Source organism: Somniosus microcephalus, chromosome 4 (assembly GCF_052327205.1).
Source record: "Somniosus microcephalus isolate GS21.2 chromosome 4, FLI_Smic_1.0, whole genome shotgun sequence".
In the NCBI taxonomy this organism is placed as follows: domain Eukaryota; kingdom Metazoa; phylum Chordata; class Chondrichthyes; order Squaliformes; family Somniosidae; genus Somniosus; species Somniosus microcephalus.
In genome coordinates, this window is record NC_140990.1 from 200,598,453 (window position 1) to 200,624,794 (window position 26,342).

The 26,342-nt window shown below is 47.1% G+C and overlaps 1 protein-coding gene across 4 annotated transcripts in view; it reads left to right on the forward strand.

Annotated features, from left to right (window-relative positions):
* LOC147120130 (melanophilin-like) overlaps positions 1-26,342 on the forward strand; it is a 278,087-nt gene that overhangs the window by 20,894 nt on the left and 230,851 nt on the right. For all 4 annotated transcript variants that reach the window (XM_085985695.1, XM_085985693.1, XM_085985694.1 and 1 more), the window contains one exon: positions 8,349-8,519. In XM_085985695.1, coding sequence (XP_085841821.1) covers positions 8,410-8,519 — 110 coding nt within the window. In that variant the 5' untranslated portion in view covers positions 8,349-8,409. The remainder of the gene's footprint in view (positions 1-8,348; positions 8,520-26,342) is intronic.

Genomic DNA, 26,342 nt, shown 5'->3' on the forward strand with positions numbered 1-26,342 from the left:
TTTGATAGGGCAGATGTAGAGAAAATGTTTCCACTTGTGGGCCAGTCCAAAATTAGAGGTCATAAATATAAGATAGTTACTAATAAATCCAATAGGGAATTCAGGAGAAACTTCTTTACCCAAAGAGTGGTAAGAATGTGGAACACACTACCACAAGGAATAGTTGAGGCAAATAGCATAGATGCATTTAAGGGGAAGCTGGGTAAGAAAATGAGGGACAAAGGTATAGAAGAATATGCTGAGAGGGTTAGATGAAGAAGGATGGGAGGAGACTCGTGCGGAGCATAAACGCCGGCATAGACCAGTTGGGCTGAAGGGCATGCTTCTGTGCTGTAGACTCAGTGGGCTTAAGCTTAAAAGGCATGGGTTCGGGTCGGGTCAGAGGGTAAAATTCAAAAAATCTGAAGCAGAAACCCAACCCGCCTCGAACCCGCCCACGTCCGGTGTTAATGGAGGTGGGACGAGGGGCGGGCGACCAATCTGCTCGCGGGAGGCGGGTTGGTCATTTAAATAGTATAATGAGTCTGGCTGCCTTCATTTTACCAGTCATTCTATTTTTAACTGTTGGCTGGGTTTCCCAGGCCTCTGGAAATCCGGCAGACAAAAGGAGGCGAGAAGGACGGGATTCATGAAGTAAGTGCCTTCACAGCACTGCTGGTGGGCCAGGAGGGGCAGAAGTGCTTCCTCCAGGCCCAACAAGCTAGCCAGTAAACTAACTACCCCGCCCCCCCCACCCCCCGAAGACCATCTGTCTGCTCCCCCCGCCATCGAACCGCCACCACCCCCTGCCCCCCCCGCCCCAATGACCATCGGACACCCCAAACCACCATCGGACCCCCCCCAACCACCATCTGCTTCCCTTGACCACCATTGGACACCCCACAATTGGACCCCCTGGCCACCATCGGACCCCCCTCCTCACGATTAGCCCCCCCCCGACCACCATCAGAGCCCCCCCGGCCACCATCGGACCCCCCTCCTCATGATCAGGGCCCCCCCCCCCGACCACCATCAGAGCCCCCCCATCTACCATCGGACGTACCCCCCATGATTGGGACCCCCGCGATCGCCCCAACCCCCGCAATCGCCCACCCACCCACGATCTCCCCCACCCCACCCCACCTCCCCCCCCCCCCCCCCCCACTAGACTTACTTGCTCTCCTCAGCTGCGGCCTTGTGCTGCAGGCTTCCTCACCCAACAGGCTGCCTGTGGGCGGAAAACCAACAGAAAACAATTTAAAGTTAAAAACTGCAGGACTTTCGGGAAGCCTGATCTGCCAGGTTTCCTGACCTCGAATCAGACCACCCGCACAGATTATGCCTCCGGGCTAAAATCCAGGTCAATGCAACTTGATATATGGGGAATGGGAGGAAAGACCCTGATCGCATAACTTGGTGTTTAGTGAAACAGAGCACTACTGAAAGTGGTGTACCAGTCAGCCACTGTTGTGATTGTGGACCTCAACAAAAAATTCGGCAGTAACCCTGCTCTCCATGAAGGGCAATGTAGTAAGCAGGGAAAATTGCCAATTCTTCTTAATAGGTTGGACATGTGTAGACCAGAATTAGAAAATGTTCAGTTTAACTACATATCCCAAAAATATCATACCACTTTTCAAATCTGTATGCAGCTGTGAATGTTAGGATCTATACTATCATGAATACAGACATTCAGTTAAAGCTACATCACAATGTTCTTTTTATGTTTTAATTAAGAAGCTCTTCCCAAAGTAAATTAAAAATTAACCAGCTTCTGGTTTCCTTTAGTGGCTGTGCTATATATAGTCATTAAAAGTTGTTGTGGGACGGAAGGTAGTATTTATCTAGTAATAAGAGACTGTATGTATCTGAAATGTTGGGTGGAAAGGGACTAGGCTTGGGTATGATGTGTGCCCCTGCCCCTTATTCACATAGCCTGTTGACACTCATTAACTAGACTCACACATGAAGAAAGGCCAATTAGCTGAAGTAGTGGATGATTGCCATGTATTCTAGCATGACTCACCACCTTTGGGATAAAAGGGAAAAAATGTTAAATGTATGTGATCTCTTATATGAGCTATATAATGTCAAGTATGTGTGTGGATCTGAGACCACACATTGTCATTTTAGAACAACCTTTTTGTTGAGAAAACTAGGTGAAAGGCTGAGGCCCATAGTGCAGGACACTCCCACACTTGAAAGACGTAGGAGAGAAGTCTAGGTTTAAAATAAACCTGTGTCCTATGCCTATCATATGGTCTCCATATTTAAGGAAGGATATATTTGCATTGGAGGCAGTGCAGAGAAGGTTCACTAGGTTGATTCCTGGGATGAAGGGGTTTACCTATGATGAAAGGTTGAGCAGGTTGGGCCTATACTCATTGGAGTTTAGAAGAATGAGAGGTGATCTTATTGAAACATATAAGATTCTGAGGGAGATTGACAGGGTGGATACTGAGAGGATGTTTCCCCTAGTGGGGTTATCTAGAACTAGGGGGCATAGTTTCAGAATAAGGGGTCGCCCATTTAAGACGGAGATGAGGAGGAATTTCTTCTCTGAGGGTCATGAATCTTTGGAATTCTCTACCCCAGAGGCATGTGGAGGCTGGGTCATCTATCTATTATATACTAGCTGAAGTGCCCGGCGGTGCCGAGGCTTTTTCGAGGGCATGTTGTTGTTGGAAGAGAGAGAGAGAGAGCGACTGGGGGGAAGAGAGAGAGTGACTGGGGGGAAGAGAGAGAGCGACTGGGGGGAAGAGAGAGAGCGACTGGGAGGAAGAGAGAGAGCGACTGGGGGGAAGAGGGGAGGGGAGGGGGAGGAGGGGGAGGGGAGGGGGAGGAGGGGGAGGGGGAGGAGGAGGAGGGAAGGGGGAGGGGTAGCGGGAGGGGGGAGGGGTAGCGGGAGGGGGAGAGGGGGAGGGGGGAGGGGAGGGTGGGGGAGGGGAGGGGGGAGGGCGGGGAGGGGAGGGCGGGGGAGGGGGAGGGGGAGGGGAGGGGGAGGGCGGGGGGGAGGGAGGAGGGGAGGGTGAGGGGGGGAGGGAGGGGGGGAGGAGGAGAGAGGAGGGGGGGAAGAAGGGGCGGGGGGAGGGGGAGGAGGGGGGAGGAGGAGAGAGGAGGGGGGGAAGAAGGGGCGGGGGGAGGGGGAGGAGGAGGGAGGAGGAGAGAGGAGGGGGGGAAGAAGGGGCGGGGGGAGGAGGGGGGGAGGAGGGAGGAGGAGAGAGGAGGGGGGGAGGGGAGGGGAAGGGGGAGAGTCCACGAGCCCCCTGATCCCCGTCCCCCCAAACTCCCGAGCCCCCTGATCCCCACCCCCCGAACTCCAGAGGTTGGCCCCCCCGAGACTCGCACCCCCACCCCCGAGGCTCGCCCACCACCCACCCCCACCCCCGAGGCTCGCCCACCACCCACCTACCCCCGAGGCTCGCCCCCCCCACCAACCAAGCACCGAACTCCGGAGGCGCGATCTTCCGAGCACCGGCCTCCCGAGCTGGCTTCAACATTGCGGCTGTGCGAGACGGCCGGAGGGCCCGGTTGCCAGGGTAACCGTGATGCTGACCAAGCCCCGCCCCCCCGGCCGAGCCAGAGAGAGAGACGCCGCGTCTCAGCTGCTCCTGCTGCGCGCGCGCCGCCCCCCCGAGGGTCGCGCCGCCCCCCCGAGGGTCGCGCCGCCCCCCCGAGGGTCGCGGCCCCCCCCCCCGAGGGTCGCGGCCCCCCCCCCCCCCCGAGGGTCGCAGCCCCCCCCCCCGAGGTGAAGACCGCCGATTGCGGCTGTGCGAGACGGCCGGCGGGGCCGGTTGCCAGGGTAACCGTCGACGCTCAGCAAGCCCCGCCCCCCGGCCCGAGCCAGAGAGAGACGCCGCGTCTCAGCTCTTGCTGCGCGCACACCCTAGCGGCGCTGGGCTGAGGCTCGGCCCTCCAGCCTTCGAGTGGGGCCGGGAGGTGCCTAGCTCGGGCGTGGGTGCGGAGGAGACGCCGAGGCTTCTAGGCCTACCTGGAAAAACGGGGAAAGGTAGGAAAATTAATGAGATTAGATAAGTTAATTACTTTCTAAATCATTTTTTTTTAAAACAATATGTGTTTTAAAAGCAACGTTTTTTTTTTTAAGACGCAGAAAGCGGGAAAAAGAAAGGAAAAGTTTGGAATCAAGATGGCGGCGACTCACCTCGGTTCAGAACGATAACTGACTCCTGTAATCATGGAACTTGAACTGAACAGTGTATATGTTGTAATCACTCAAGCTCAGATCCTGACTAAACCATTTGTGCTTCATTTTTTTTAAACTTTCTGTAATTTGTTTCAGATGGATTTAACTGCGCCTATGTTTCTCTGATGTGGCCATGACAGATATTTTAGAATAAGAACAAACAGCTAAATTATCCAATTTATCAGTCTATTGAGCAATATTTTCATATATTTAAAAATTATAAAACCATTTATTACAATTATGATTTGTAATAAATAACTTTAAAAAATCAGCTTAAAATGATACGGGAAAGGATTATAGTAAGACAGAAAGGATCTACGGCACACTGATAAAGAAGAGCTCCTTTAACTCAATTCTGTCACATGCTGGACACATGTTTTTCCTACTTGCTGCATCCTCACTGTGCTAAGATTGATCAGTAAATAATACTTGCATTTGTATCATGCCTTTCATGTCAAAATGCCTCAAAATACTTTATAAAACAAATTAAAGTTAGCTAAACTAGAGGCCATCAATATAAATAGTCACCAAGAAATCAAATAGGTAATTCAGAAGAAACTTCTTTACCCAAAGAGTGGAGAGAATGTGAAACTCGCTACCACAGGGAGTGGTTGAAGCGAATAGTATAGATGCATTTAAGGGGAAGCTAGATAAGCATATGAGGGAGAAGGGAATAGAGGGTTATGCTGATAGAGTTAGAGGAGGAAGGATGAGAGGAGGCTCGAGTGGAGTATAAATGTGGACATGGACTGGTTGGGCCGAATGGCCTGTTTCTATGCTGTATATTCTATGTAATTCTATGACAGTTGCATAAGACTCATCATACTTTCTCCTCCTGAAATACATCCAGTTACAGGGCCTTAAAACTGTGGAATCCATTATCTCCCTCAATCTTTAATTCCTCCTAAAAGCTGCATGTGTTGGAGTCACCTAAATACTACTGCATGATTTCTCTAGACTTCGCTCCTGTTCTTTTTAATTCTGATGGTGTTTCACAATATAGGCCTTGGGCCTTCACCTTGATTCTCAATTTGTAAAAAGCTTAAAAAAGAATTAAAACAAAAGGTAGATAAAGTACATCTTTAATGTCAGACTTGCTTTATTGTACGGTAATATAAAAATGTTTTTAAAACTCTAAAGTGCAGTTAGATGTTTGGGTTTTGCCTCCCATTTTTGAGCTATGGACCTGAAGAATCCAAGTGATGTAAAAGAAAAAGAAAGACTTGCATTTATATAGCGCCTTTCAGCCAATGAAGTACTTTTGAAGTGGAGTCATTGTTGTAATGTGGGAAACGCGGCAGCCAATTTGCACACAGCAAGGTCCCACAAACAGCAATGTGATAATGACCAGATAATCTGTTTTTGTTATGTTGGTTGAGGGATAAATATTGGCCAGGACACCGGAGAGAACTCCCCTACTCATCTTCGAAATAGTGCCAGGGGATCTTTTACGTCCACATGATAGGGCAGACGGGGCCTCGGTTTAACGTCTCATCCGAAAGACGGCACCTCCGACAGTGCAGCGCTCCCTCAGTACTGCACTGGAGTATCAGCCTAGCTTTATGTGCTCAAGTCCTTGGAGTGGGACCTGAACCCACAACCTTCTGACTCTGAGGTGAGAGTGATACCCACTGAGCCACAGCTGACATGTAGAAGGAATGGATGAAAATTAAACATTTAATCTTAAATAAAGGATTAATTTTATATCTAATGTGTATATATACGCTTGCCATGGATCCATGATGGGTTATCAGAACTGATGTTGGTTTCTTAGCATATAAATAATTTATCATGTGGAGTATTATAATGCAGTATTCCATTTTTTGGATGTACTGTAATGTACTTCGCTGCAGTGTGTTTGTTGTAAACCAGTAGTGCTGGCACTGATTTAATGATGTTGAGAATAGTGTTGCATGAGTTGCTCGGATTTTGCCCTTGAGTCCACCCACAGGCACATTCCTGTCATTCCATTCTTCGCTGTGCATTCCTCTCTCTTTCCTCTTCCTTAGGGTACAGTAACCTAATGGTTCCAGCAACCTAGAGGTTGAGAGTTCAAATCCCACCATATCAACTTCTGAAATTGAATTCAACTAACTCTGGTCATTTTGTGGGCTGACATCAGAAAAAAATGACCATGGAAGCTTCTGGGTTATTGTAAAAACCCACCTGGTTCATGAATGTCTTTCAGGGAGAGGAACCTGCCACTTGTACCCGTGACTTGCTGCTCCCAGAATTCTTCAGCCAGAAGTGGTAACGCCTGCACATTGGTGAATCTGCATTTTCACTGAAAAAAAACATTCTTTTGTGCCAAAGAGATGCTTTTTCAATTGCATTTTATAACACCAAGAGTAAGTTCAATGATTTGCACTCGAGGGTAAAATTACTGATCCCACAATCCCAGTGAGGAGCCATACCCCTCGAGGGTCAGAGCATTGGCGACACAGTGTCACGGCCCTATCTCAAACTACACTCAACCTGTAACCCACCACCGCTCCAGTGAATTTGCCTTTAAAACTCTTCTCAAACTATTGTCGTTCACTGCTGAGTTCCACAGCGATGACTTGCACTTTACCTTACCGTGAGTTTATATTATATTTCTCATAAATGTCCCGTAGGTTTGAAGCAGTGAAATTGTAAATGTTTGAGGTGCTATTTGGCTTGTGGCAGTCGTTGTGTGGTTATCACAGAGTGCATTGCTCGGTTAGCAAATTGCGCAAGGTGACAGGTGACAGGAACTGGCCCGGCACTGAATACTTATCAGGCTCAGGAAAGTCCGACCATTCTGATTGTGATGCTGTTCTGTAAACTGGATCAATTCTAGCTATAGTCTCTCAGCAAAAGAAATGTCTCAAAATAATAATCTACGAAGGCTGTTGTTTCCAAATGCATGCTTCTGACAAGGAGACTTGCCTGCCTGGAGCACCAATCAGGAAATTGTGGGGTGCTCTCCAAAATTCTCCATCTGTTAATTTTAATGATTTCCTGATATGTACTTGCAGCGGGTGAGGGTCTCTGCCAGGAACTGCATTTGTAAAAAGTGGCTTTATGGTATCTACTCTCTCAATAACACATGTAGTTGCTATTTAAAAGGACTCCTAAAACATTTGATACTAAAATAAATTCATCTGGATTGCTCTGTCTGATTCTAGTCAGCTAATGGATGGAAGTAAAATATTGCCCTTGGCAAGTTACAGAGAAAAGAAAGACTTGCATTTATATAGCGCCTTTCACAACCACTGGATGTTACAAAGCACTTTACAGCCAATGAAGTATTGTCACTATTGTAATGTAGGAAATGCGGCAGCCAAAGTTGCGCACAGCAAGCTCCCACAAACAACAATGTGATAATGACCAGATAATCTGTTTTTGTTATTTTGATTGAGGGATAGATATTGGCCAGGACACCAGGGATAACTCCCCTGCTCTTCTTCAAAATAGTGCCAAAATTTTTTACATCCACCTGAGAGAGCAGACAGGGCCTCAGTTTAACAACTCATCCGAAAGACAACACCTCTGACAGTGCAACACTCCCTCGGCACTGCTAGCCTAGATCTTTTGTGCTAGAAGTCCCTGGAGTGGGACTTTGAACCCACAACCTTCTGACTCAGTAGGCGAGAGTGCTACCAACTAAGCCACAGCTGACTCAGAGACAAGTTTCAAAGCTGGTTCTGCTTATCGGGGATTCAAACAATGGTAAAACTTAAAGAAGTTGGACTTGTTTTCTTTGGAAAGGAGAAGACTTCAGAGTGACCTGATTTCAAGTTTTCAGGATTATGAGGAGTTGGGAACGCCGATCCATACAAATCATTAACTCTGGTGAAGGACTGAAATATCAAGTCACAAATTTGAAAAGTAGGAATTAGGAGTAAGGTGGCAACTTCTTCCACCCAAAAGTTAGTAGAGTTGTGGAATAAGTCACCAGGGGAGGCATTTGAACTGGAGAGCGTAAATGGGTGGAAGAGACAATTGAATGTATTTTTGGAGAGGGAAAGAGTAGAGGGATATAGTGAGAAGGTGAGGTTGATCAATGAAAAGGGGACAGGCCTGTTGGGCTGTATGGTCTTTTCCAGTTCCTAAAATTCCTTATCTGTTCTATGATTTTTTTTAAATGTAACCAGTATATATGTTGCTGCAATTTATGAATTTGAAATGTGTGTTTACACAGATTTCTTCAGTTTGTTCACTGGCACTCTTGTGGGTGTTAAGGTCAAGAGAATACTTAGAATATGGCAAAGAAGTTGGATCTGACAAAACTAACAGAAGACGAGGCCCAACATGTCTTGCAGGTTATTCAACGAGATCTGAATCTGCGCAAAAACGAAGACGACAGACTCGGGTAAGCACAGCTTAGTAAAATAAAATAGAGAAACTGGTTCTTAATAAATATTTTGCATCATCTTCACAAAAGAGAAGGACGATGCAGACATTGTAGTTAAGGTAGATAAATCGCCAGGCCTGGATGGAATGTAGCCCAGGCTGTTAAGAGAAGCAAGGGAGGAAATAGCGGAGGCTCTGACCATCATTTTCTAATCCTCTCTAGCTACAGGTGTGGTGCTGGAGGACTGGAGGACATCTAACGTTGTACCGTTGTTTAAAAAGGGAGAAAGGGATAGACCGAGTAATTACAGGCCAGTCAGCCTAACTTAGATGACGGGTAAATTGTTGGAAAAAATTCTGAGGAACAGTATTAATCGTCATTTAGAAAGGCACGGATTAATCAAGGTCAGTCAGCATGGATTTGTATGGGGAAGGTTGTGTCTGACTAACTTGATTGAATTTTTTGAGGAGTTAACAAGGAGTGTTGATGAGGGTAGTGTGTTTGATGTAGTCTGCATGGATTTTAACAAAGCTTTTGACAAGGTCCCACATGGCAGACTGGTCAGAAAAGTAAAAGCCCATGGGATACAAGGGAAAGTGGCAAGTTGGATCTAAAATTGGCTCAGTGGCAGGAAGCAAAGGGTAATGGTCAACAGATGTTTTTGACTAGAAAGCTGTTTCCAGTGGAGTTCCGCAGGGCTCAGTACTGGGTCCTTTGCTTTTTGTGGTATATATCAATGATTTAGACTTCAATGTAAGGGGCATGATTAAGAAGTTTGCAGATGATACAAAAATTGGCTGTGTGGTTGATAATGAGTAATAAAGCTGTAGACTGCAGGAAGATATCAATGGACTGGTCAGGTGGGCAGAAAAAGGGCAAATGGAATTAACTCCGGAGAAGTGTGAGGTAATGCATTTGGGGAGGGCTAACAAGGCAGGGGAATACACAATAAATGGTAGGACACTGAGAAGTGTAGAGGAACAGAGGGACCTTGGAGTGCATGTCCACAGATCCCTGAAGGTAGCACAACAGATAGATGAAGTGGTTAAGAAGGCATATGGGGTACTTGCCTTTATTAGCCGAGTCATAGAATATAAGAGCAGGGAGGTTATGCTTGAACAGTATAAAACATTTGTTAGGCCACAGCTAGAGTACAGTGTGCAGTTCTGGTCATCACATTACAGGAAAGATGTGATTGCACTAGAGAGGGTACAGAGGAGATTTACAAGGATTTACCAGGACTGGAGAATTTTAGCTATGAGGAAAGATTGGATAGGCTGGGGTTGTTTTCTTTGGAACAGAGGAGGCTGAGGGGAGACTTGATTGAGGTGTATAAAATTATGAGGGACCTAGATAGAGTGGATAGGAAGGACCTATTTTCCCTAGCAGAGAGCTCAATAACCAGGGGGCATCGATTTAAAGTAATTGGTAGAAGGATTAGAGGGGAGTTGAGGAGAACTTTTTTCACCCAGAGGGTGGTGGAGGTCTGGAACTCACTGCCTGAAAGGGTGGTAGAGGCAGAACCACTCCTCACCTTTAAAAAGTACTTTGATATGCACTTGAAGTGCTGCAACCTACAGGGCTACGGACGAAGAGCTGGAAAGTGGGATTAAGCTGGATCGCTCTTTTTCGGCCGTCACAGACACGGTGGGTCGAATGGCCTCCTTCTGTGCCATAGATTTCTATGATTCTATGAAGTGAAGGGCCGCAGCATAAGACATGAGGAGAGCAGGTGAGAAATCAAACTCTTTAGGTGCCAGGAAGCTTGGGTTTTTAAAAGCCTGTCGATTATAAGAGGAAGGAAAAACTGAGGCAGGTAAGGAGTTCCAGATTTGACGCCCTGGGAAAAAATTGTGAAAGTAAAGAAATGAAAGGTGCAATTTCATAACTGTGAAGACGCAGGGACAAGGTGAAGGAGCCTTTAGAACTGTACACTTTGAGCGGAACAAGAACTGGTTCCAGCATATCAATTTTTAATATTTCTCTAGTGGTGCACTGGTCTCATCACAACACAGTCACAAGTTTGCAGCAGTGCTGCTCTGTTCTGCTATTCACAATGGCCTGTATTTTCCAATTGGAGGCTTCCTGCGTGTGGAGGCCTCCGATCTGGAAAAAATCTACGCCCTTACCTGAGGACTCCAGAGGTCCGGCCATTTCCACTCCTGGGCCTCTCCACAACAAAATGCGCAGGGTCCACGTATCCCGGGCCGCAGGCGGTTTGCAAGCGTCCCTGGGATCACGAGGGTCATGGGGAGCCAACAGGAGAAGGGAATCTCCCTTCATACTTTTGACAGCTTAGACATGTCAAAAGTATGAATGGAGATCACTCCAAAAGACATCAAAACATTAAATACATTTTTTTAAACCATTTTTTAAAAATTAGTTAAAATTACCTTTAAATAATTTTAAACAAGAACTTAATTTTGAAAAAAAAACAGGGCTAAAAATAAACTTACCTTTTTTAAAAGTATTTTTAAATTATAAATGAGTGAAAAAAACTTTTTTTTAAACTTTTTAAAATCTCTTTATTTACGCTTTTACCCAGCGTAAAATTTCTAAGGGTTTTCAGCGGGCAGAGGTTCTTCAGAAAGTGGAACTCTCCACCCTCAGAGGCCCTTCTCCAGGGCAGGCGTCCGATCTGTCAAGAGGATTCTTGACAGATCGGAAATGCCGGTTTTCAGCGCATGCGCTTGGCATGCCTGAAACGGGCACTTGCGAGGTCCCTACGGGTGTGTACACAGCGCGTACCCACCCGTAGGGATTGGCAAATACGGGCCAATATCTTTAAAATTCACTTCCAGATGCTCAGCTGATCCCAGTGTGCACGTAATCTAGGTTTAGTTTGTACCTTATTTACATCCTGTGATGCTCATAGCACCCAAAACCCAAAGTTTCCCCAAAGGCTCCTGATTGAGGACAGAATTGGACATGGCTCTGGATCTTTCCTTGGTCCAGTAGCTTTCTCATACTTGTTTAGCTTCACACATAAAAAATGGCTACTTGGGTGAAGCACTGAAGGGAAATCTTTGGAACCATACCCAGCATAAGAAGAAGAGGGAAGGGAATTAAGGGAAGAAAATAAATTACAGTTGCTGTATCAGTGCATCTGAGAGACCTGGGGGGAGAAATTCAGTATCGCCCCGTTTGGGGAGCAATTATCGGCCAGGCGCAAAGTTTAGTGCCTGGCGCTAATTATTGCCTCCGACTGCAAACTTGGCTTTTATCGCCCCTGGAGGTGATTGGAGCGCTAAATCAGGTGCTACACACCTGTCTTAAGGTGCAAAGGCCGAGGAGCGAGGCGCTACCTCAGAGCGCTGGCGAAGCTCATGTGATGTCAGTCAGCAATGGAACACGGACACATGGCCCCGGCCAGTTCTTAAAGGGGAGGATCGATCTTGCTCTCCATCCACACCCTGCTCATTGCAGCCTTGAATCTTGGCCTGGAGAGACCTGTCCATCAAATCTGCTGGAAAGAACAATGGAGAGGCCCATGGAAAAAGCCCAGAGTGCAGCCCCCATAGTCTCCTCTAAATCGATGCAAGGAAGGTCAAATCAAAATGAACCTGCAAAGTGCTACTCAGTGCCCAAAACTCCTTCACACAGCGTTGAATCTCTCCAGACGTCGCTCTCTCTCTCTCTCTCAGAATGCGTGGTGCAAAAATGTCGCCAACAAAAAAAGGCAGGAAGTGGTTGCCTTTAAATAGCGCTCCCCCAGTCCCTTCCCGACTGCAAAACGCTCCCCTCAACCTGTCGTTGCAGGCGGTAAGGCAAGGGGCGCCACTCAATATCCGGTCTGGGCCATTGCACGCTCGACTGACGTCACGATCTGCAGGCGCAGAAGATCGTGGTGGTAGTGTTTAGCGCCGCAAAATATCTGGTCAAATTCGTGAGCGCCGCAAACATCGCCGTGTCCGGGCGCTAGTTGCTTTGCACCCCATTAGCGCCCTCTTAGGGTACTAATAGGAGGCGCTAAGCAACCGAATTTTTACCCCCTTATTTGGAAAGATTACCTGGAGCTCAGGGCTGATTACTGTATTACTGTTCTGAAGCAATATTTCCAGGCCTTTGTAAGTGCTTATTGAAACACTGAGGTACTGAGGCACGGTGCCATGTGCTAGTGAGTACAGGAATAGGAGGGTAGAACAGATGAATGTGTGGCTGGAGAGATGGTGAAGGAAGGAGGGCTTTAGATTCCTGAGGCATTGGGACCATTTTTGGGGAAGGTGGGACCTGTACAAGCCGGATGGGTTACACTTCAACAGAGCCGTGACCAATATTCTCACTAGTGCTGTTGGGGAGGGTTTAAACTAGCTTGGCAGGGGGATGGGTACCAGCATATAGGAATAAAAAAGAGGAATAAGGTGCATAAAAGAGTGAGTGTGTTGGATAGTACTAGAGAAGAAAGTAGTACTAGAGGCGGAAGTAGTACCATATTAGAGAGGAGCAGGCTAAGAAAGGCTACGAAAAATTCAAAAATTGGTTTAGAATGCATGTACATAAACGCAGAAAGTGTGGTGAATAAGGTTGGTGAGCTACAAGCACAATTAGCTATGTGGCAATATGATGTGGCAATAACGGAAACATGGCTTAAAAAAGGTGAGGACTGGACACTTAAGGGTACCATGTGTTCAGAAAAGATAGGGAAGGCAAAAAGGGAGGTGGGGTGGCAGTGCTGATTAAGGAAGACATTGTAGTGTTGGAAAGGGAGGATGTTCTTGAGGGGACAAGGACAGAATCCATTTGGTTAGAGTTGAGGAGCAAAAAAGGTGTGATCACACTATTGGGGGTATTCTACAGGCCTCCAAATAGCGAGAGGGAGGTAGAGGAGCAAATCTGCAGGGAAATCGCAGAGATAAGCAAGAGCTGTAGAGTGGTGATATTGGGGGACTTTAATTACCCAAATATCAATTGGGATAATACTAGGGTAAAGGGAAAGAAGGGGGAGGAATTTCTGAAATGTGTTCAGGAGAATTTCCTTGACCAGTATGTTCTTGGCCCAGCTAGGAAGGAGGCATTGCTGGATCCGGTGCTGGGGAATGAGGTGGTCCAGGTCGACCAAGTGTCTGTGGGAGAACACTTGGGTACGACTGATCATCGTATCATAAGATTTAGATTAGCAATGGAGAGGAGAAAGGAACAATCTAGAGTGGAACTTCTAAACTGGAATAGGGCTAACTTCAATGGGATGCGAAAGGTTCTAGTCAGAGTAAAATGGAACCAAAGACTGACAGGAAAAGCAGTAACGGAACAATGGGAGATCTTTAAGGAGGAGATGTTCCAAGTACAGGCTAGGTACATTCCAACAAGAGGGCAGGGTAAGGGAACCAAAGCAAGGGCTCCTTGGATGACGGGGAGATAGAGAAGATAATGAAACAAAAAAAGAGGGTGTATGATGAATGTCAGGTGAATTCTTCAAGGGAGAACCAGACCAAATACAATAAGTTCAGAGGGGAAGTGAAGATGAAAATAAGATTGGCAAAGAGAGAATATGAGAGTGGAATGGCGGTTAACATAAATGTTGTGTCCGTCAGTATTAAGATACAGACTGCAGGAGAACGGTACAACAGGTGTTTACTCAATGTGGCTCACTCTGGAACTGAACTGTACAGATTGCTACTCAGTGCTATATACAGGTGTGGTCACTGCCGGTACTGCAGTATACATGAGCTGTAAAAAGTAGTTCCCCCCTTAAAGGTATATACATTACAATTCCTCCCCTTTTAGATTAACAGTACCATAACACTCATTTAACAATTAAATATCAAACTAAATACAATTAACACTTTTAACATACAACGTTAGCTGAAAATAGTCCATTTATATATTCAGTCTTTGGGGAGGCTTCCTGATCCTTTCTGGATAGCGCCTTTCCCGAGTGTCTTGCTCTTGCTGCGGAGGCGATTCTGGCACCCTGTCGTCGGTTGGGTCATCAGCTTCCGATGCTGCCGTTTCTGGGGTAGATGCGACCTGTACGTCGGGTTCCTCACCAGGTACGTACGGGCGAGGCATGGGGTTGACTTGTTCCTGTGACTCTAGGATCTGGTCAGCATGGCATCTCACGATGTTCTCCCCAACGTCCACTGTGTACATTAGTGGGCCCTGCCATGTGCATATCGTTCCTGGCTGCCATTTTTCTGTTCGGTAGTCGCGGGCCAAGACTGGTTGCCCTACATTGAAGCTCCTTGTTGGATGTGCTGGAATTGCTTACTCTCAACATCTCTTCGTACGTTTGGTCTGAGCAAATCCAGGCGAGATCTTAACCTTCGGTTAAAGAACATCATGGCCGGGGCCTGGTTGGTGACTGCATGTGCCGCATTCCGGTAGGCGAACAGGAAATTGTCCACCTTGTGCTGCAGCGGAATGTTGTCATTGTACATAGCCTTTATTGCCTTCTTAAAGGTTTGTACGAACCTCTCAGCCAATCCATTTGTGGCTGGATGATATGGGGTGGATGTGTAATGCCTTACCCCATTCTTCTTCATAAACCTCCGGAACTCTTCGGACACAAACTGTGGTCCGTTATCGGAGCAAATCTGTTCTGGCAAGCCGTTCCTGGCAAAAATGGTCCGTAGGACTGCAATAGTTTTCTCCGTGGTGGTGGAGGACATTTTGATAACGTCAGGCCATTTCGAGTGCGCATCCACGGCTATTAAAAACATGGAGTCCATGAATGGACCAGCAAAATCAATATGCACCCATTGCCATGGAGATGAGGGCCACTCCCATGGGTGTAGAGGGGCATGTGGTGGTGCATTTTGGACTTTCTGGCATCCTGAGCAGCTCTTGGTCAGGTCCTCGATTTGTTTATCGATTCCCCGCCACCACACATAAGCCCTGGCAAGGCTTTTCATTTTTACCCCTCCCAGATGACCCTCATGAAGCTCATTGAGCACTCTATCCCTTAACTTGGGTGGAATTACCACTCGGGCTCCACACATCAAGGTCCCCCGGCACACTGACAGCTGTTCTCTTCTTGTCGAGAATGCTGACAACAGTGAGTCGCCATGTGCTGGCCATCCCTTCACCGTCAAATCATATACCCGAGGCAGTGTCGGGTCATTTCGGGTCTCCTTTTCTATACGAGCGTTAGTTACCGGTAGGTATTCAACTATAGTCGAATGAAATATTTCGACAGCAATCCACTGCTGGTGCTTCCTCCGCAGTAGGCAGTGGCAGGCGTGATAACCCATCAGCATTTCCATGCTGTTTCGTGCCCTTATATTCAATCTCATAGTGGTGCGCCCCTAGAAAGAGTGACCATCTTTATAGTCGTTGCGCAGTCATCACCGGAACGCCCTTCTTCAGATTAAAAATGGAGACAAGAGGCTGGTGGTCAGTCAGCAAGGTGAATTTCTGCCCGTGCAGATAGTGATTGAACCTTTTCACTCCCCACACTAGGCTGAGGGCCTCCCTGTCAATCTGGGCGTAGTTACGCTCGGCTGAGGTTAGTGATCGTGACGCAAAGGCTATTGGCCTCTCTGAGCCGTCCGAGAATTTGTGCGACAGCACCGCTCCAATGCCATAGGGTGACGCATCACATGCCAACCGAATTGGTAGTGCTGGGTTGAAATGGGCCAATACCTCTTTCGATGTGATTAGTATTTTGCTCTTCTGGAAAGCTCGTTTACATTCGTCACTCCACTTCCATGGCACTCCAGTTTGCAGTAGGGTGTTCAGTGGGTGTAGTATTGTAGACAAATTTGGCAAGAACTTATGGTAGTAGTTTACCAGCCCGAGGAACGACCTCAGTTGTGACACGTTTTCCGGTGCTGGAGCCTTGACTACTGCCTCAATCTTTTCTGGGGACTTATGTAACCCCTCTTTATCGATAACGTGGCCACAATACGAGATCTGTTTTTTTAAAAACTTGCATTTGGGGCAGTTAGCTCGGAGCCCATATTCCTTCAATCTAGTGAGCACCTGCTCCAGGTTGGCGAGGTGATCACTGTCATTTTCGCCTGTGACCAGGATATCGTCCAAATAGCACTGGGTCCCTGGGATCCCTTGCAGGACTTGTTCCATTGCCCTTTGCCAAATAGCTGGAGCTGATGCTACCCCGAATACCAGCCGGTTGTATTGGTAGAGACCTTTATGGGTGTTGATTGTGAGGTATTTTTTTGATGCTTCTTCTACCTCCATTTGCAGATACGCCTAGGCCAGATCAATCTTAGTGAAGCGTTTCCCTCCAGATAGCGAGGCGAAAATATCTTCAATCCGCGGAAGTGGATATTGCACAGTGTGAAGGACCGGGTTCACTGTTACCTTAAAGTCCCCACAGATGCGAACCTTCCTTGGTTCCCCAGGCGTACTGCTGAACGACTTTTTCATCACAGGGACGATGGGTCCCACTCGCTCCAGTCTACGTTGGACAGTACTCCTGAACATTCCAAACTCTCCAGCTCTGCTTCAACGGCTGGGCGGATCGCATAAGGTACCGGTCTGGCCTTAAAAAATTTTGGGCTTGCGTTTTCTTCAATTTTAATTGTTGCTGTCATGCCTTTTAGTGTTCCGAGTCCTTGCTGGAACACTTCTTGCGCGTCGGTTAGGATCTTTGACAGTCGGCCAGGTATGACGTCGTTATCCTTTTTGGCAGCCACAGTCAGTGCTTGTATGGAATGCCAATCCAGCTGTATTTTCCGGATCCATTCACGTCCCAGCAATGGTGGTCCTCCATCTTGCAATACATACAGGTCTAGTTTTGGTGTTTCCTTACCATTATATATAACGGTCACCCTTATTTTTCCTTTGGGGTAGACTTTTTGCCCCGTGTACATCTTCAAAATAATTTTTGTGTCTCTCAAGGGTATGTGTGAGAATAGCCGCTCGTAGTACCGTCGGTTTATGACTGTTAGGGCTGATCCTGTGTCCAATTCCATTTTTACCTGGACTCCTGCTATCTTGAGAGTGACCCAAATGGTTCGGTGATCCTCCATTTTGATCACATTATGTAGTTTCAGACAACTCAGCTCCCTGCTTTCGGAGTCAGTATCACTCTTTTGTTCGTCTGAACTATTCTCCGTCACCTTATGTACCTTCTTGTGCTTTTCTTTTGGAGATTTCTTATTGCTGGTTTTCTTTCCTGACCTGCAGACTCGTGCTATGTGTCCTACTTTTCCACACTGTCTGCACACTTTGTCTTTGAACCAGCAATCAATGTGGTCGTGTGTTGTTCTGCCGCAGCGATAGCACTTCTCTGTTCTGTATGACATTTTGTTTGTGCCATATTCTTGCAGTCTCTGTTGTATCTCTGCAGCGCCCCGTGCTGCTGCTTCATATGATACCGCAATGCTGAAAGCCTTGTCCAGCTTAAGGTCCTTTTCAGATAAAAGCCATTTCTGGGCTCCTTCACTTTGAAGCCCACACACAAACTTGTCCCTTAAGGTATCTGCCAGTCCCGCTCCAAACTGGCAGTGTTTCGATAGTTTGCTCAGTTCTGTTAAATATTCAGCATTGCTTTCATCCTTATGCTGGTTCCGTTTGTGAAACTTGAATCTTTCTGCTATCAGCAGCGGTGTGGGGTTTAAATGTTCCTGTAGTATCGTCACTATGTCTCCAAAACTCTTTTCCACTGGCTTCGCTGGGGTTACTAGATTTCGTAATAAGCCATATGTCTTTGCACCCATTAAATTTAACAATACCAGCGCTTTCTTGTCATCTGACACCTCATTTGCCTTGCAGTATACCTCTATTCGTTCGACATATGTAGTCCAATCTTCAGCTTCATTGTCAAATGCGGTGATACTGCCACTCTTCGGCATTTTGGGTGTGGTTTAAAATGGCTTAAAATGGCATCTCCCGTGCTTTCCTTCCTCCCCCGCTGCTGCCAACGCCGCTCTCGGTCCTCATGGCAATGGCAGCGCCCTGTAGGTTTCGCGCGCTTCTCCTGCGCTGCTGCCAACGCCGCTCTCGGCGGTCCTCGTGGCAATGGAAGCGCCTCGCGGGTTTCTGTGCGTCTCTCTTCCCTCTCCTCGACGCTGCTCGGCCCCTGAACACTGGCTGTGCCCTGTGCGCTCTGCCCTCTCTCCCGTCGACGCTGCTCGGCCCTTTGCTGTGCCGCTCGGTCGGGCTCTTGCCCGCCGCTGTCCAGGAAGGGTCTGCGCACTACCTGTTGCCAGCCCGTTTCGCTGGACCACCGCGACTGGAAAGCCAAGCCTGGCTCTCAACAGCCTCCCCCGCAATTCTCGAGTCTCTGCTGGATGACTGGGCGGTTGCCCGTGGTCGACGCCCGTGTCTCTGGCCTTGACCTCCAATCTACTGGTCTCCAGGAACAAATCCCTGGGAGGTGATGCAGAGTTGCAGGTAGGATCGAATTTGCCTCGTCGCCAATGTTGTGTCCGTCAGTAGTAAGACACAGACTGCAGGAGAACGGTACAACAGGGCTCACTCTGGAACTGAACTGTACAGATTACTACTCAGTGCTATATACAGGTGTGGTCACTGCCGGTACTGGAATATACATGAGCTGTAAAAAGTAGTTCCCCCCTTAAAGGTATATACATACATTACAATAAAAGGGAACCTAAAAAATCTTCCACCGGCATGTAAACAGTAAGCGGGTAGTAAGAGGTGGGGTGGGGCCTATTCGGGTCAAAGAAGGTGATATTTGCTTAGAGGCGCAGGGCAAGGCTAGAATACTCAATGAGTTCTTTGTATCGGTGTTTACTAAGGAGGTGGATGTTGACAAAATATCAGTGGAAGTGGAAAAGGTAGAAGCAATGGAAGTTGTGAAAATTAATCGACAGGATTTACTTGACAGGCTGGGTATGCTTAGAGTGGATAAATCGCCTGATACAGATGGCTTGCATCCCAAGTTGCGAAGGGAATTGGGGGAGGAGATAGCGGAAGGGCTTGCCATAATTTTCCAATCCTCCCTAGATGCAAGGTAGGTGCCTGAGGATTGGAAAGTGGCAAATGTGACACCATTGTTCAAGAAAGGGTGTAAGGACAATCCAAAGTAACTACAGGCCGGTCAGTTTAACATCAGTGGTGGGTAAAGTTTTAGAAACAATAATCAAGGAAAAAATTAACGGGCATTTGGAGAGGTTTAAGCTAATTAAGGAGAACCAACACGGATTTGTAAAAGGCAGATCGTGTTTGACTAATCGAATTGAATTTATTGAATTTTTTGATGAAGTAACAGGGAGGATTGATGAAGGGAATGCAATGGATGTTGTCTACATGGATTTTCGGAAGGTGTTTGACAAATTACCACATAGAAGGCTGGTTAACAAAATTGAGGCTCATGGAATAGGTGGGTCAGTGACAGCTTGGATAAGGAATTGGCTTAAGGACAGAAAACAGCGAGTTGTGGTAAATGGCTGTTTTTTAAACTGGAGGATGGTAGACAGTGGTGTTCCCCAAGTGTCAGTGCTGGGACCACTGCTTTTTTTTGATATATATAAATGACCTGGATATTGGAATACAGTGTAGAATTTCTAAATTTGTCGATGACACCAAACTTGGGGGTGTGGCTAACAATGATGATGATACCAATCGACTGCAACAGGACATAGAAAGGCTAGTAGAATGGGCAGACAAGTGGCAGATGGAATTTAATACAGAGAAGTGTGAGGTGATGCATTTTGGCAGAAGGAACAGGGAGAGGCAATATACACTTAATGGCACAGTTTTAAAGATAGGGATAGAGGGACCTGGGAGTTAATGTGCATAGGTCCCTGAAGGTGACGGGACATATTGCGAGAGTGGTTAGCAAAGCATATGGGATCTTGGGTTTCATAAATAAAGGTATTGAGTACAAAAGTAGAGAAGTTATGCTGAACCTTTATAAAGCGCTGGTTGGACCACAACTGGATTATTGCGTCCAGTTCTGGTCACCATACTTTAGGAAGGATGTGAAGGCACTTGAGAAGGTGCAGAGGAGATTTACTAGAATGGTTCCGGGGATGGGGGATCTTAGCTACAAGGACAGGTTGGAGAAGCTGGATTTGTTTTCATTAGAGGTTGCGGGGTGATTTGATCGAGGTGTACAAGATTATGATGGGTTTGGATAGGCTAGACAGGGAAAGGCTGTTCCCACTAGTTGATGGTACAAGGACTAGGGGACACAGATTTATGGTTTTGGGCAAGAGATACAGGGGTGATGTGAGGAAAAACTTTTTTACGCAGCGAGTGGTGAGGACCTGGAACTCGCTGCCAACGGAAGTGGTGGAAATGAAGTCACTCAATCTTTTTAAGGGGAAACTGGATAGGCACTTGAGAGAAATAAACTTGCAGGGCTACGGGGATAGAGTGGGGGTATGGAACTGACGGGATTGCTCCACAGAAAGAGGTAACTGACTCAATGGGTCGAATGACGTTTTGTGCTGTTATGACTCTATGGGGGAAAAATTTGGTTGCTTTGTGCCTCCCGTCAGCGCCCTAAGAGGGCGCTAATGGGGCACAAAGCAACTAGCACCCGGGCCTGGCGATGTTTGCACCGCTCGCAAAATTGACCAGACATTTTGTGGCGGCGCTAAACACTACCACCACGACCTCCTGCGCCCGCAGATCGTGACGTCAGTCGAGCGTGCAACACCCGGTAGCACCCTGGACCGGATATTGAGTGGCGCCCCCGTCTTACCGCCTGCTGCTAGCAATGACAGGTTGAGGGGAGCGTTTTGCAGTCGGGAAGGGACTGGGGAACGCTATTTAAAGGCGACCACATCCTGTGCTCGGTGACATTTTTGCACCACGCATTCAGAGAGAGAGAGAGACTTCTGGAGAGATTCAACGCTGTGTGAAGGAGTTTTGGGTACTGAGCAGCACTTTGCAGGTTCATTTTGATTTGACCTTCCTTGCATCGATTTAGAAGAGACTATAGGGGCTGCACTCTGAGCTCTTTCCCTGGGCCTCTCTGTTGTGTATGTAATATGTGTGCTACTTTGAACCTATGGACAGGACTGCACTACTTGTTGGGCATAGTGATACGCAGTACCACTCCTGGCCATAGGGGTATAAATAGTACTGTGGGTACTGATCCCCCTCAGTTCCCGCCTGTGGGCATGAAGTAAAGACCTATGTGCAGTCCCTACCTCCAACCAGTAAAGGCCTGTTTGAGTTATACGTTTAAGTCTTTGTGTTAATTGTTCAATACAATACACATACTTAACACTGGCGACGAGTCAGGCTCTTACCCTGCGGCAGTTATTCCAGGCGGCTTCGTCCAAAGACAGGACGTTGAAGAGAGGTTTCAATCCTCAACACCCCACTCAAAACTGAAGGGCAGCAGAAATCCTGACAGCTTCCAGCGACTGGAAGAGACAGGCATTAGGACCCTGAAGCCTCCATCAGCTTGTGAACCGGAGTAAAGACAGGACTGGGGAAGAGAGAGAGGTAGGGCGATAGCGATCGGCAGATAAGGGCCGGGCCGCTTTGAAGTGAGGGGCGCAGCCGGGCCAGCGATCGGGACCAAAGATAAGAGCCGCACTCGGACTGAAAGGCGCGGCGGCTGCAGAAGCTCAAGGTGTGAGAGTCGCGGTGCACAGCGCGGGCTATCGATCACGGCGAAGATAAGGGCCGCACTCGAGGGCTGAAGGGAGACGGCGTCGGGGGACGGGTGAAGACCGCCAAGTGCGGGAAAACCGCCATTTTGTGGGCGGAGGACGACGGCAAGAGCGGGAAGCCGCCATCTTTGATAACAAGTAAAGAAAATAAAATCTGAGAAATTGCAAATCTACAATGCCTAAACACGGGAATATTAGCACCTTTGATAGTGACCTCGAAGATTGGGCCATATATGTTGAAAGAGTAAAAAATTATTGTAAGGCCAATAAAATTCGTGACCAAGATAAAGCTCTAACATTATTAAATTTAATGGGTGCGAAGACGTACGGGCAATTGAAACACCTGTTATCACCAGATGAACCGGCGGATAAGACGTTCGATGAGATTGTTACTGTCCTGAAAGATCATCTAAACCCCACGCCGCTGATGCTAGCGGAACGATTTAAATTTTACGACAGAAGGCAGCTACAGCATGAAAGCAATGCTGAATATTTGCTGGAATTGCGTAAATTAGCGAAATATTGCCAGTTTGGAACGGGATTGACAGATGCACTACGAGACAAATTTGTGTGTGGTTTATTTAAACAGGATACACAAAAGCGACTGCTCGAGGAGAATGAGCTGACGCTTGAGAAGGCGGTCACTATGGCAGCAGCACACGAAGCCGCAGCGAGAGGCACGGCAGTAATGCAGCTACGGTCACCGGAGCTCAGTACACACAAATTGGGTGTGAGTTCTGGCAAATGTTATCGTTGTGGAAAGACAACGCATGATCAGAACCAGTGTTGGTTTAAAAACCAAGAATGTAGAACTTGTGGTAGGCTTGGACATATAGCTAGAGTATGCAGGTCAGGGAAGAAGACCAGCAACAAGAAGTCACCGCAAGGAAAATACGCAAAGGTACACAAGGTGACCGAACAGGAGTCCGATTCAGACGCTAGCAGTAATGAACTGGCTAGCTTAAGCTGTAATGAACTGGCTAGCTTAAGAGTACTCAACGCTGGTAAGGGTGCAGACCTCCAGACAATTTGGGTCACTCTTCAGATAGAAGGAGTCCAAGTAAAACTGGAATTGGACACTGGATCGGCATTGACGGTCATAAATAAGAAAGATTACGGAAAGTTATTCCAACATATTCCCCTACAGGATACGGGGATTATATTGAAAACATACACGGGGCAAAGAGTGTACCCCATCGGGAAAATAGAGGTTGCAGTGGCCCACAAGGGCGAAGACAGTCAAATAATGGACTTATATGTGATATCTGAAGGAGGTCCTCCACTACTAGGACGGGAGTGGATTAGGAAAATGAATATGGACTGGCATTTCCTACAAACAATAACGAGTGAGAACTCGGTGAAGATAGTCGGCCCAGACTCTGGAACGGATGATGGTAAGCCCAACTCAGGTGCAAAAGACAAAGTTTCAGCACAGAATTCCACTGAGCAACAACAACATAGTTTAACTGTGGATTCTGAGTCTGGCAAGTCTACTGATGTGCCCATTTCTGAGGGACACCGGGCTCGAACTCAACTCCATTTCAAACTACAACAGCAATTAGAACAAATGCTTCGCCGTTTTGAGCAAGAGTTGAATGCAACGAAAGAGTTCTTTGATATAGAGTTGGAGAATCTGGAAAGACAACAGAAGCAGCTGATGGAGAAAATGGAGCAGGAGCACACAAAACGTCTGATGTCAGAGGAGTTAACGGTCAGCCAACTCCTGCATATGCTGAAGGACAGGACTCTGAAATGGGAAAAACTTGAACATGAACTTCAATATTCAAACGAAAGGGGTTCGGAGCTCTCAAAGGTTATTGGAAGAGCTGAGGTGGCAACACAGACTGAGATGACTGCAACAGAGCAGCCCTTGGATGCCAAAAGTACGCTGACTCACGTCAACGTAGAACAACAGACCGCTGAAACAGCTGCTCCGGTAGAGGGATTGCATAGTCCGATCAATCAATCTCCAAAGGAAGTTGAAGTATTAAAATCACAAATGAGGTCACTAGTAAACGACTTGCTGAAAGCCCAGAAAAAGCTGGATGCAGAGGTACACATGAAGAAGTCTCTTCAGGAAAGATGTCTGGATTTGGAACAAGAGCTGGCTAACGTCCAGCTAGGTATGGAGGAAATAGACGACCCTCTCACTGGTCTAGCTCAGGACGACACCGAATATTACGATGTCCTGTCCTGCCCAGCTTGTAACTTCGACTCCCAAAGTGCAGAAATCATGGAGGAGCACCAAAAGTCTACGGAACATCGGGAGAAGCTGGCTCTACGACGGAAACAGGAGGAAGAGAAGGAGGAACTGCGCATGCAGCTGGCAGCTGTGGCAGCTGACAATGGAGCCCAGAGAGTCTCCAAGAAGCAGAAAAGGAAAAGTAAAAACAGAAGATGACCCATCTGAACCATTATCACCTCTACCAGATCACACACGTGGTCCCTCCGAACGGAGCCAATTCAGTTCGGAAGTTCAAACTGTTAAATCCATGGAAGGACTATTGAATGAGTCACTCTAGCAACGTGAACCGACTACACCACAGAGATTGAATCTGTGAACTGTTTTCCGCAGAGACTGAATCTGTGATCTGTTTTTGACATGAAGTTATCTATGTATCTATGTTATTCTGTTATGTAAACCTGAAGTTATATATGTATATATGTTATTACGTTATGTTAAATGGGGAGATGACTGTAAAGCTAGGAAGGGAGGAATGTTGTGTATGTAATATGTGTGCTACTTTGAACCTATGGACAGGACTGCACTACTTGTTGGGCGTAGTGATACGCAGTACCACTCCTGGCCATAGGGGTATAAATAGTACTGTGGGTACTGATCCCCCTCAGTTCCCGCCTGTGGGCATGAAGTAAAGACCTATGTGCAGTCCCTACCTCCAACCAGTAAAGGCCTGTTTGAGTTATACGTTTAAGTCTTTGTGTTAATTGTTCAATACAATACACATACTTAACACTCTCCATTGTTCTTTCCAGCAGATTTAATGTACAGGTTTCTTCAGGTCGAGATTCAAGGCTGCATTGAGCAGGGTGTGGATGGAGAGCAAGCTCGACCCTCCCCTTTAAGAACTGGCCGGCGCCAGTGTGTCTGTGTTCCATTGCTGAATGACATCACATGAGCTTCGCCAGCGCTCTGAGGTAGCACCTTGCTCCTTGGCGTTAGCGCCTTAAGAGAGGTGTGTAGCGCCTGATTTAGCGCTCCAATCACCTCCAGGGGCGATAAAAGACAAGTTTGCAGTCGGAGGTGATAATCAGCACCAGGCGCTAAACTTTGCACCCGGCAGATAATTGCGCCCCAAACAAATTTCTCCCCCTATGACTCTATGACCTCGATGACTCTAAAAGGAGGCATAACTCTGGTTCTTTGTGTTACACATTTATTAAATTACTCTAAGTCTCTGATACTGGTCAGTAAGAACTGGGTAAAGCAACACTTCCTTCATGAAAACATGTGTTGCTGTAATTTTTTGGGAATGGAGAAACGCCATGTGTTCTCATGGATAACTCCCAGCTCTTCTTCAAAATAGTGCCATGGGATGTTTTATGTCCACCTGAGAGAGCAGACAGGGCCTTGGCTTAATGTCTCAACCCTAACCATGGCACCTCTGACAGTGTAGCACTCCCTCAGTATTGCACTGGAGTGTCAGCCTAGATTTTTGTGCACAAGTTCTGGGGTGGGACTATGAACCTACACCCTTTCTGACTCAGAGATGAGAGTGCTACCAATTGAGTCACGGCTAACACCCAAGTGTACAGAAGAGACTTTTATCCTCTCAGTCTGAATTGGGTTCAAACCGGCATCCCAGGATTTCAATGTTTTTTAAAATTATTTCCTGGTTTTAATTTTTAATAAAACATTTAAGTTCCACAGAAGATCCCAGGTTCAGTCTCTGGTCTGTGCAGAGTCACCTGATCTCAGGCACAGTGTGAAAGTTGCCTCCAATTGAGGAGAAAAACAGCCATGATTCTCGTTCTCAATTGCCATCCATTGACCCATGTTGAAAACGTGAAAATGTGTGTTTGTCAAACACTCACTGCCTAGGCTCACAAGAGAAGATTGGCCACTTGAGTGAGGTAATGGAGGGCTGCTGGTACTTGTGGAACTGAACCCCAGCATGAGTCATTGTCTTCAAGAAAAGACAGGGGAATCTTAAGAGAAAAAGTACAAAATTACCTTTTTGGTGGGCAGAGCATGTGTAATGGAGGTCTCTGCTGCTGAATGGGGTTTCCTTCATCTCAAGTCCTGGCTGAACTCAGTTGTTCATTTTACTCAGGTTCATGGAGCACTAGGCATGGTGTGGTGAAGGAAAAGGAGTTTATT